This window comes from Oratosquilla oratoria, chromosome 26 (genome assembly GCF_046742065.1).
Source record: "Oratosquilla oratoria isolate Oo_2021 chromosome 26, ASM4674206v1, whole genome shotgun sequence".
Lineage (NCBI taxonomy): Eukaryota > Metazoa > Arthropoda > Malacostraca > Stomatopoda > Squillidae > Oratosquilla > Oratosquilla oratoria.
Genome location: NC_134802.1, coordinates 6,802,025 through 6,814,106, shown reverse-complemented (window position 1 = coordinate 6,814,106; position 12,082 = coordinate 6,802,025). Strand labels below are relative to the sequence as shown.

Genomic DNA, 12,082 nt, shown 5'->3' with positions numbered 1-12,082 from the left:
ATAAACTAAATACGCGAAGCTTACTCTGCTTCTCTTATAATATTACTCCTACCTTTGGAGTACAGTAACAGACTACTGTTTTGATTTTATATTACTAGAACACTACACTTTATCTTATACTGTACTTGTAACTGTATAATGCTATATGTGTACAATTACAAAAACACAGCACAATCACTTGTCACTATTCAAAGATATAAACTTCACAGAAAGTAATTAACTTAACAAGAGGTATTCGCTAGATAGTGTCTTGGCAGCAAAGGTGTTCTCTAGCTGAGGTCACAGAGCAGACTCTAACTGAGGTCACAGAGCAGACTGAGCTGTCATGGGACTGAGCTGAGGTCACAGAGTAGACTGAGCTGAGGTCATGGAGCAGACTCAGCTTAGGTCTTGGAAGGAAGTTAGTGACAGAGTTTGAGAAGGTGTGTGAAAAATGGAAGTTGAAGATAAATGTGGGTAAAAGTAAGGTGATGATATGTACAAGGGGAGAGGATAGCAACAAATTGGAAGTGAGTATTAAGTGGGAAAGACTGGAGAAAGTGAATAATTTTAGATACCTGGGTGTGAATGTGGCAGGAAAGGGAGGAATGGAAGTGGAAGTAGAATGTAGATTGAGAGAAGTAATTGACTTGGGGGATTAAAATAGTGTAGTGAGAAATAGACATTTGGGATTGGATGCTAAAAAGAGATTGTATAAAGGGGACAGAAACATAGAAAGTAAGAGATGAAGAGTTTAAATATGTTTGAGATGAAATGCCTGAGAAGTATGGTAGGGGTTACTAGGCTGGATAGAGCGAAAAAGGATGAGGTGAGGAGTAGAACAGGAGTGGAAAGGGAGTTGGGAGATAGGGTTGATGAAAGAGTATTGGGATGGTTTGGACATATGGAAAGAATGAATGAAGAAAGATTAGTAAAAGGGGTGTGGAAGGCAGAGGTGGAGGGAGTGAACATGAGGGGTTGATCAAGGATGAGATGGATGGGGTAAAAGGGGCATTAGAGGAAGTATGTATTTACCTAGTATCTTGCAGGAAGGTGAACTATGCTTGTGGTGTCTTGTCTTTATATCTTGTAGTGTCTAATTTGCCTTAAATTTACATCTAGTTTTTTCACACGCCATTATTTTATCCAGTTTGTTCCAAATATCCACCACTCTGTGTGGAAAACTTTTTTTTTTTCAAGTCTCTTCTATAACTATCCTTTTTGAGTTTCTTTTCATGTCCCCTTGTATTTCTCTTATCCCAATTTATTAAGTCCTCTCTGTCAAGGACTTTTGTGCCTTTCATGATCCAAAATTGGTAATTTCAATTTAGCCAGTCTCACTTCATATGACAGGTTTGAAAGTGTTGGGGCCATTTTTGTGGCTGCTCTCTGGATTCGTTCAATTTTCTTTATATTCTTTGTGGTACTAGGTGACCATAGTGTAGCAGCATACTCTAGTCTAAGTTTTACTACTGTGACTAGTATTTTTTTAAACTATTTTTTTGGTAAATGTTTAAAGGCCTAAAAGCCACCTTTATTGTTATTAGCAAGTTGTAAGATTCTCCAACAATTTTATTAGGGGACATAGCATTTGATATAATTGCTTCCAGGTTTTTTTCAGATCCCACTTTCTTTACTTTCTTTGTTTTATTTTTATATTGTCCTGATATTCCTTTTTTACCTTTTTCTGAACTCTATTATGCTACATTTCTTAGTGTTGAAGTCTACATCCCACTTTTGGCTCCATTCCCATTTCAGTATTCACTTTCCTCAGTAATTTAGCATCATCTGCAAAGAAGCTCATTTAACAATCCACGTTTTTATCTATGTCATTCATATAAATGGCAAACATTGTTGGAGCCAATACCGATCCCTGTGGAACTCCACTAACCACCTCCCAAGCTGATCTCTTTTCTCTGAACACTACTCTCATTTTTCTGCCATGCAAGTAATCCTCCATCCAGTTTAGTAATTTACCTTATATCCCTCCTATGTTTTCCAGTTTTTTTTTAATAGATTGTTGTGTGGTACTTTGTCAAGGGCTTTTTGTAAGTCTAGGAAAGCACAATCAGCCCATCCAGCCCTTTCTATTATTATATCTATTAATCTTTAGTAGAAACAGATTAAGTTTGTGGCACATGATCTTCCCTGTCTGAATCCAAATTGTCTCAGGTTTATTATATTTTTTCTTTCAAGTGTTTTATCCATCTATTGATAATTTTTTCACAAATTTTGGCTACAGTGCTTGTTAGGGAGACCAGTCTGTAATTTGTTGGTTCTTCTTTGTTTCTTCCCTTATATATTGGTACAATATTGGCATTTTTCCAGTCCTTTGGTATTTTTCCTTCTTTAAGTGACCAACTTATTATGTTATATATTTTGTCCATTAATTCTTCTTTACATTCTTTTAATATCCAATTTGCCATTCCATATGGGCTGTGTGATTTCCTGACATCAAGTTTCATTAATTGATCCCTTATTTCTTTTTGTGTTATTGTTATTTCCCTCATAGAGGGTGAAAACTGACTTGAAGTGGTTGTTCATGACTTCAGCCATTTCTAAATCATCTGTATATTCTATATTTCTGTGGCATAGTTTCACCATTCCCTGTTTATTTTTAAGTTCACCATTCACATATCTATAGAATAGTTTGGGTTGCTCTTTACATTTATCTATTATGTCCTTTTCATAGTTTCTTTTTTCCTATCTGTGCACTTTTACTTATTCATTTCTTTGGTTGATATACATTTACCACTTTATATATATATATATATATATATATATATATATATATATATATATATATATATATATATATATATATATATATATATATATTTTATCTTTTCCAGCCTTTATCACTTCTATCTTTCACCTCACTGCCTCTTCTGTTGAACCAGCACTTAATGTTTGCCTTTTTCCTGTTTCTGTCTTGGTACATATTTATTCACTCCTTTATTATAAATTTCCATAAAAAAATCATCCATTTCTCTTCCACTTGTATCTCTTCCTGGCAGAATTTTTCCTAATTTGCATTTTGAAAGAATTTCTTAAGTTTCCCAAAGTCCATTTTATTATGTGAGTCTTCCTTATCTGTATTTCTCTTTTCTCTCAATATGTATTTCCTCCTTTAGTTCAACCTCTATTAATATGTGGTCACTCTTTCCAAATGGTGTTTTGTTTTCAGTTTTATCCACAATTTCAGGTTCTGTTGTAAATATTAAATCTAGTCTCGACAGTTCCTCATTAATTCTATATCTGGTATTTTCTTTTATACATTGTGTCATTGTATGTTCTATAGTCATGTCAAGTAATACATTTCCCCGTAGATCCTCTCCACCTTTCACTGTCATCATCTCTTCCCAAAATATTTCCTTGCAGTTAAAATCTCATATAAGTACCAGGTTATCTCCATCCTTCAGCATCTCATTTAATGAATGCCTTGTATCTTCTAACATTTTTTAATGCTCACCCTTGTCCCAAGAGCCCTTTTTTGAGGATACATAAATCACCACAAACTTTCTACTTTTCATGTTGCTGTCTTCAACTTTTATAAGGATCATTTCCACACTGTTTTACCCTCTGTAACCTTCGTCAATTTAAATTTTTCTTGGCCAAAAAACATGATTCTTTTTCTGTTTTTAATCCAATAATTATATAACCCATGTCCAACACTGCATGGTAGTATTGGACCCTTTAATTTTGTCTCCACAATTCCCATTATGTCTGTTTTTTCTTCTGACAGGTAATCATTTAGTTCACTCAATTCTGAGATTAATCTGTCTGTGTTAGTATTGGCCACTTATAATTTTATTTTCCTTCATCTTGTTTTCTGTTCCTTTCATTTCGCTTACCTTGGTGTACCATTTTCTCAGTCTAAGACTCTCCAATAGAACTCCTTGCTTTCGATTTCCATTCTCTTTGCATTTTTTTTTTTTTTTTTATCTTCATCTCTTAATGTCTTCTCTCTTTCTCTTTCCTCAACATTCATTTTTCTTTTTATCCATATATTGTTATAATGTTCACTCTTTGCTAACTTACCTGATTTTGCTAGTAGTTCCTACCATTTTTGCTCTTAGTTTTATCTTTAGAGGCCAATTTCTCTCTTTAGAATATTGTCCCAATCTATATGCTTCCTACATTTCTTTTTCTACTTCTTGGTCATTGTCTTGTACTTCTTTTTCAGAATTATTTTTGCCATTTTTTTTTTTCTACTTTTTTCTCACAAGTATCTAACCAAACCATGTTTTCCTTTAATCCATATACTACAATACACTTTTTTCTATCTATCGTATCTCTGATCCAATTTACTTTTTCTTTGAATACTTGAATAATTGTGTCCTTTGCATTTTCTTGCATTTGTTGTAATATTTCTTTAAAAGCTATCTCTTTATTTTCTCTTTTTTCATTCCATTTCTTAATCTGCAAATTTTCCTCACCTAAATTTTCTTCAGTTCTTTCAGACATTGCCTGTATTTTGTGATTACTTTTTTCACTATTGGGAGTATCATTGTTTTTCTTTTCATTTTCATATTTAACCTCAATTAGTTCTTTTTTTAATTCAGTTAGCTTGTTATTTATTCCAGAATTCTTCTTTATTTCACATACCTCTTTATTTACTTTAAATATTCTTTCCTAAAAATCATAATATCTTTCCTTAATTCCATGAATTCTTTCTCCCACAAGTTTCTATTAAAATTCATCTCCCTTTCCATGTCTATGATACATCTCTCTCATAATCCTACTTATATGTCTATCAGGTGACAGGTTGTCTTTTATTAACACTCCCAAGTCTTTCTCCTCATATGCTTTTGTAATGGGTTCACTTCCCAAAGAATATATATATATATATATATATATATATATATATATTTTTTTTTTATAGCAGCTCTTGCCCATTTCCAGTACTTTGCATTTTTTGGTATTGAAACTAATTTTCCATTTTTGGCTCCATGCAAAAATAGTAACTAGATCTTTTTGTGATTACTTTTTTCACTATTGGGAGTATCATTGTTTTTCTTTTCATTTTCATATTTAACCTCAATTAGTTCTTTTTTTAATTCAGTTAGCTTGTTATTTATTCCAGAATTCTTCTTTATTTCACATACCTCTTTATTTACTTTAAATATTCTTTCCTAAAAATCATAATCTCTTTCCTTAATTCCATGAATTCTTTCTCCCACAAGTTTCTATTAAAATTCATCTCCCTTTCCATGTCTATAATACATCTCTCTCATAATCCTACTTATATGTCTATCAGGTGACAGGTTGTCTTTTATTAACACTCCCAAGTCTTTCTCCTCATATGCTTTTGTAATGGGTTCACTTCCCAAAGAATATATATATATATATATATATATATATATTTTTTTTATAGCAGCTCTTGCCCATTTCCAGTACTTTGCATTTTTTGGTATTGAAACTAATTTTCCATTTTTGGCTCCATGCAAAAATAGTAACTAGATCTTTTTGTGATTACTTTTTTTTCACTATTGGCAGTATCATTGTTTTTCTTTTCATTTTCATATTTAACCTCAATTAGTTCTTTTTTTAATTCAGTTAGCTTGTTATTTATTCCAGAATTCTTCTTTATTTCACATACCTCTTTATTTACTTTAAATATTCTTTCCTAAAAATCACAATCTCTTTCCTTAATTCCATGAATTCTTTCTCCCACAAGTTTCTATTAAAATTCATCCCTCTTTCCATGTCTATGATACATCTCTCTCTTAATCCTACTTATATGTCTATCAGGTGACAGGTCTTTTATCAACACTCCCAAGTCTTTCTCCTCATATGCTTTTGTAATGGGTTCACTTCCCAAAGAATATTTTATTTTTTTGTTTTTTTATTATTTTTTTTTCTTCTATAACAGCTCTTGCCCATTTCCAGTACTTTGCATTTTTTGGTATTGAAACTAATTTTCCATTTTTGGCTCCATGTAAAAATAGTAACTAGATCTTTTTGCTAATGCCTAGAGTACTGGTTTTTCACTCTTTTCATGATTTTTGCATCATCTGAAAACATGTTGCCATAGCTTGTTGTACCTTCCATAATGTCATTAACATAGACAAGAAACATTGTTGGTGCAAGCACTGAATCTTGTGGAACTCCACTCATTACTGCCCTCCATCTTCATATCTTATCCTTTACTACTGCCCTCATGTATCTTTCCTTCAAAAGATCTTTCCATTTGAGTATTTTGCTTCTTAGTCCTCCAATATGCTCCACTTTCCTCATAAGTTGACTATGAAGTACTTTATCAAAAGCCTTGGCTGCCTATCTCCCTTATGAGAAGGAAGAAGCCTCTTGATAGATAGATAGATTAAATCATTGTTTTTCTTATTCACACAGCACAGATGACAATACAGCAATTTAAAAAATGTATGGGATGGTATGACAGGATTTCCTGGATACCTTGATGCCATGGGTTTTGTGTAACTAAAATTCAGAGCAACAGAACAAGTACCAACAATGAACATGTTCCTCTATGATGTTTTTCTTTTTCACTTTCTTTTCAACCCTTTTACAATTCATATGGCCTCAAGGTTCTTATCTTGAATCACTTTCATGGCTTACACTTGTACATTTCTTCATAAATGTCATTTCAGTTTTTGGTTCAGGTATCACTAAATGGAAAATCTGCTGCCCCTCAGTGACATGCATTGATCCTCAGAACATACTATAAATCTCTGGAAAGAGAATTGGAACTGTTATCTGTGTTGTAACTATGTGGGACTGTTTTTGTTACCAGCTCAAATGGATAGAGAGGAGAGCAATTGCTGGTTTCAGTTGTTCATGTGTGAAAATTGTGATAAATACAGTTCAAGTTTATAGAGAAAAATATTGAGCTTAGTCTTTAGACTTGAGTGTCAGCCCCTCAGGGCTGCACCTTCTAATGGAAGTGAGGGTCCTTCTTGCAGGACCAGCACATGTAGGTACATTAGCAAGCATTGGTCCCTTCATAAATGTATCATTCTTGATTTTGCAATACTTGTTATTTTTTCAAATAGTTTGGCTTAAATGGATTGTTTACTGTGAAAAAATACATTATTTACCTTTATTTTGCATGTGCAGGTCATTGATGAAGATGGCTTTCAGAGCAGTTCCAAGCAATATTCTCAAGCTCATCGATCAAGCACCTCAGTTCAACTTGATGTTAAAGTGGAGGTATTAGAACCAGAGGCCACTCAACCATTTCGAGCTATACCAAGGGGTATTGAAGATTGGAAGGTAAGATATTTAATGGAGTTGATATTAAAATCCAGTTATGATAATGATCATTGTTGTATTTAATTGTAGTGGCTGGAAACTTTACAGTTCCACTGTAATATGTAGTGGTCCTTGTGCCCTCCCATAAATCTCTCATGGAACAAACATTGGACAGTTGTCAATGATGTCTAAGTTTATTTACCTCAGTTGACCTTGATGTTAAAATAGAAGTATTAGAACCAAAGGCCACTCAACCATTTCAAGCTGTACCAAGGGGCATTTAAGATTGGAAGGTAAGATATTTAATAGAGTTGGTGATAAAATCCAGTTATTATAATGATCATTGTTATATTTAATTGTACTGGCTGGAAACCTTACAGTTCCACAGTAACACGTATTGGCCAACATTCCCTCTAAGCTGTGTGCCTTTGACTACATGGATAAAGAAATGGTAAAGAAAATATTAGTTACATTGATAAGACCAAAATTGGAGTACGCTGTGACAGTATGGACACCTAGTACTAAAAAAAATTAAATTAGAAAGAATTGAAAGAGCAATGACAAAGATTGCACCAACATTCTCCAAATTGACATACGAACAAAGATTGGACAAACTGGAACTACCAACCCTGGAACAAAGAAGAGAAAGAGGAGACCTGCTAACCATCTACAAAATTATGAAAAGGATGGAAGCTCTTGATAGAGATGACTTACTAAATGGGATAGGAGAAAAACAAGAGGACACAAAAATCAACTTAACCCCTTCCATACGGTGCCGCACACGTAGGCGTCATGGGGAGCGAGTGTATTCGCGAGGCTGCCATATCGGCGTCTTGATTATATTTATTGTAGTCGCCCCTCCATAATGACATTCTTTCTAATTCTTTTGTAATCGCATTTTCTATGGTTATCAAAATTCACGGGTGAAGAGAGAACGATCGATATAAGCGGTGACTATATTTTATGATGCGAGTATTATTACGACACGTCGTACGGCTGGCATTGGCTGCTGCCACCGAGATCTAAGTCCATGACGCCTACGTGTGCGGCACCGTATGGAAGGGGTTAAAAAGGATAGTTACAGAAGAGGTCTGAAAAAGAAAAGCTTCCCACACAGAGTGATAGACATCTGGAACAAACTGAATGAAAAAACAGTGAGTGCAAAAACTATACAAGAATTTAAGATCAAACTGGATGCTGAAAGATACAAAAGTGGGTCACTACGAGCATAGCTCTCTTCCCGTAAAATACAACTATATAAAATATGTTTTACCCCGTCTGGGGTATTGGCTGCATGTTCTTGTGGCAGAGTAGCATGCAGTTGATACTTTAGGGTCTATATGGGGCACCCCTATGGACCCGAGCCACACATCATTTTGTCTGTGATAGAGGAGGACTCTGGTCACAGAGAAATTATGAAACTTTTATTATACTGCTACTGTCTCTCTGTTATCTCTCCAACCCCTTGTTGCTGTCCTGTACCATTTCTCTGAACTTCATTTCCTTGTTTTGCCTACCCTGTGGTGGGGGGAAAACAATGCTGCCACCAAGTATTCCCACCTGGATAAGAGGCGAGAAAAACGGGACGGAGATTGGGACCAGGCATCCTACTCCCTGTAGCCCCACAGGGGACATTTCTAAAAAAAAAAGTAAAGGCATAAAAGGGTCTAGGAGTTTTCCAACCAGCACCCTAAGGTTTGGGTGTTTTAAGGTGTGTGGATGTGGTACAGATGAGAGTAAAAGGGAAGGTGATAGGTAGTATATTTGTGAGAAGAAAGATGGATGTGTTGGCTTTGAGTGAAACTAAGTTGAGAGGGAAGGGCGAGTGTGAGTTTGGGAGTGTAGTTGGGAGGTTCTTAGGAGTGAAGAGAGGACAAGGGAGAGAAGTGGCGGCTATACTAGTAAGTGAAGAGATAGGTAAACATGTCGTGGCGTGGAAGGAGGTTTCTTCAATGATAATGTGGATGAAGATGAAACTGGGAAAGGAGATGTGGGTTTTTGTAAGTGCATATGGGCCTGGTAGTGAGAGGAGTGTAGAAGAAAGGGAAACTTTTTGGATAGATTTAAATGAATGCATAGAGGGATTAGGGAAGAACATCAATGTAGTAGTATTGGGAGACCTTAATGCAAGGGTAGGAAATTAACCAATTAACGTAGTGGTTGGGAAATGTGGAGTTCCAGGAAAGAATTGGAGTGGAGAGTTGATGGTAGGGATGCGTCTAGAAAAAGAGTTGATGATAGCAAATACAATGTTTAGGAAGAAAGTCAAGCATAAGTACACATGGGAAAAGGTGGTGGATGGAAGGGTGGTACATAGAGCATTAATGGACTATGTAGTGGTAGATAGGAGTATAATAGGAAGAGTTAAGGATGTACATGTGCTAAGAGGAGAGAGTGGGGGAATATCCTTTTACACAAAAGTATATAAGGCATCAGATAACAATGATAATTACGATGTTATTTACCTTGACTTTAGCAAAGTGTTTGACAAGGTGCCACACCAAAGACTACTAAATAAAATCAAAGCCCATGGCATAGGAGGAAAAGTGTTAGAATGGATTAGAGCTTGGATTAGTAACAGAAAACAGCAGGTCACCATAAATGGAGTAAAATCTAGGTGGGACAGTTACTAGTGGGGCCCCCAGGGCTCGGTTTTGGGTTCCTTGTTGTTCATTATGTACATAAATGACTTAGACGACAGGATAGTGATGTTAGTAAGTTTGCGGACGACACTAAAATAGGACGCCTGATTAGGTCAGGAGATGATGCAGAGATTCTGCAGGATGATCTTAACAAATTGTTCACATGGTCGGTGAAATGGCAAATGAACTTCAATATCTCTAAGTGTGGCATGTTAAACGTAGGGTTACACAACTCCGAAAATAGATACAGCTTAGATAACACGCTTTTAGAGAAAACTGAGTGCGAGAGAGACTTGGGAGTTCTAGTGAGTCCAGACCTTAAAACCAGGAAACAGTGCATTAGTGCCAGGAATAAAGCTAACAGAGCATTAGGTTTCATTGCTAGGACGGTAACGAATAGAAGTGCAGAGGTAATTATTAAGCTCTATCTAGCGATAGTTAGACCCATCCTTGACTATGCGGTACACTTTTGGTCTCCGTCCTACAGAATGGACATCAATTCACTAGAATCAGTACAAAGAAGAATGACCAAAATGATATATGGACTCAGAAATTTGCCTTACAAAGAGAGGCTTAGGCACCTTATCTTGCACTCTCTGGAAAGACGCAGAGTGCGGGGTGATCTAATAGAGGTGTTCAAGTGGGTCAAACTGTAAGAGGCTGGTAGATAGAGGTAGACATTTAGGTAGATTGAGGGGTAGGTGAAATGATATGTAAATTTTATTCAGTTGTTATGATACAGTGGCTGAGTGGAAGTTGCAGAGAGTTGCATATTCCAGCTTACTGTCTTGTGTTTGTAAATATAGATTAGGATATCGAGAGGTGCTGATGTTGTGAATGTAAACACAGAGCTCGTTCTGCTGCGACAAACTGCTTGCGTAAACAATATCGCTTGAGACAGTGTAGCAGTCTTTCTGATTGGAAAATAAGGTAGAGGAGGAGAAAAATGATTGGTTCATGGGGGTAAAGTCACACCCTAAAAGGGTGGCACTTATTTGTAACATTCAAAGTTATTGGATTAATTAAATAGTGACATCATAGCAGAAGTGGCTTGGTGGGATGAACAGTGATCCTGGGTGGGAGTCCCTTGGTGTAGCTTGAAGAACCAAGAGTATTACTTAGAAGAAAAGAAGATAAGAAAACTATATCTCCATTTTAATTCAACCCATCAAGAAACTTTAATAACTGATTATAGAAGATTTGGTGGAAACATACTTAAGAGAAGGAGGAGGCATGGGGCCTACAGATGAATAACACAAGTGACTAAGTGTTAGTGGCAGCAGAGCTAACAAAAGGCTTTAACAAGGGTGATGCAAACAAGGTCATCATATTAAAACAATAGGCAAGAATTGGTTTACTAATAGGGTGGTTGACGAATGGAATAAACTTAGTAACCATGTAGTAAGCACTGAAACTATCAGTTGTTTTAAGAAACGATTAGACAATTTTATGTATGGGGATGACAGGTGGTGATGGATATGGAGGTGTCTAGTGTAGGCCTTATGGTCTCTTGCAGTCTCCTTCATTCTTATGTTCTTATGTAATCTATCTCCTTTAGTGACCTGGGGACTAGTTTGTTTGATTGTATTCTCTCGATCTTGCTCACACCCTTCAATCTGTGTGGGGACCACACTAATGTATATTTTAGCCTAGGATAGATCAGGGTTTTGTTGAGCCTTTTCATTGTCTCTTCATCCATATAATAAAAAATGACATGAATCTTGTGCAGGAGTATGTCTCTCCCACAATCCTGCTGCTATGTCTGTCAGGTGACAGGTTGTCTTTTATCAGCACTCCCAAATTTTTCTCCTCCTTTGCTTTTGTAATAGGTTCACTTCCTTATGAATAACTTAAGGATATTTTTTGCAGCTATTGCCCATTTCCAGTACTTTGCATTTATTGGTATTGAACTTCATTTCCCATTCTTGGCTCCATGAAAAAGTAGTGTCAAGATATTTTTTTCAATAGTTTCTCTTGGTTTTTCACTCTTCTCATGATTTTTGCATCATGTGCAAACATGTTGGTATGGCTTGTTTTTTTTTCCATCATATTGACATAAACAAGAAACATTATTGGTGCAAGCACTGAACCTTGTGGAACTCTGCACATTATTACTCTCCATCTTGACATCTTATTGTTTATTAGTGTGGTCATTTATCTTCCCTTAAAAAAATCTTTCATCCATTCCAGTAGTGTGCCTTTCAGTCCTCCACTGTACTCCAATTTCCACATTCTACAAGTCAGTTAAG

General features: G+C 35.7%; 1 protein-coding gene across 13 annotated transcripts in view; it reads left to right on the top strand.

The window, feature by feature from the left end:
- The window catches only part of LOC143039374 (uncharacterized), a 1,426,499-nt gene that overhangs the window by 959,965 nt on the left and 454,452 nt on the right, over positions 1 to 12,082 (top strand). For all 13 annotated transcript variants that reach the window (XM_076209287.1, XM_076209284.1, XM_076209291.1 and 10 more), the window contains one exon: positions 7,057 to 7,212. In XM_076209287.1, coding sequence (XP_076065402.1) covers positions 7,057 to 7,212 — 156 coding nt within the window. The remainder of the gene's footprint in view (positions 1 to 7,056; positions 7,213 to 12,082) is intronic.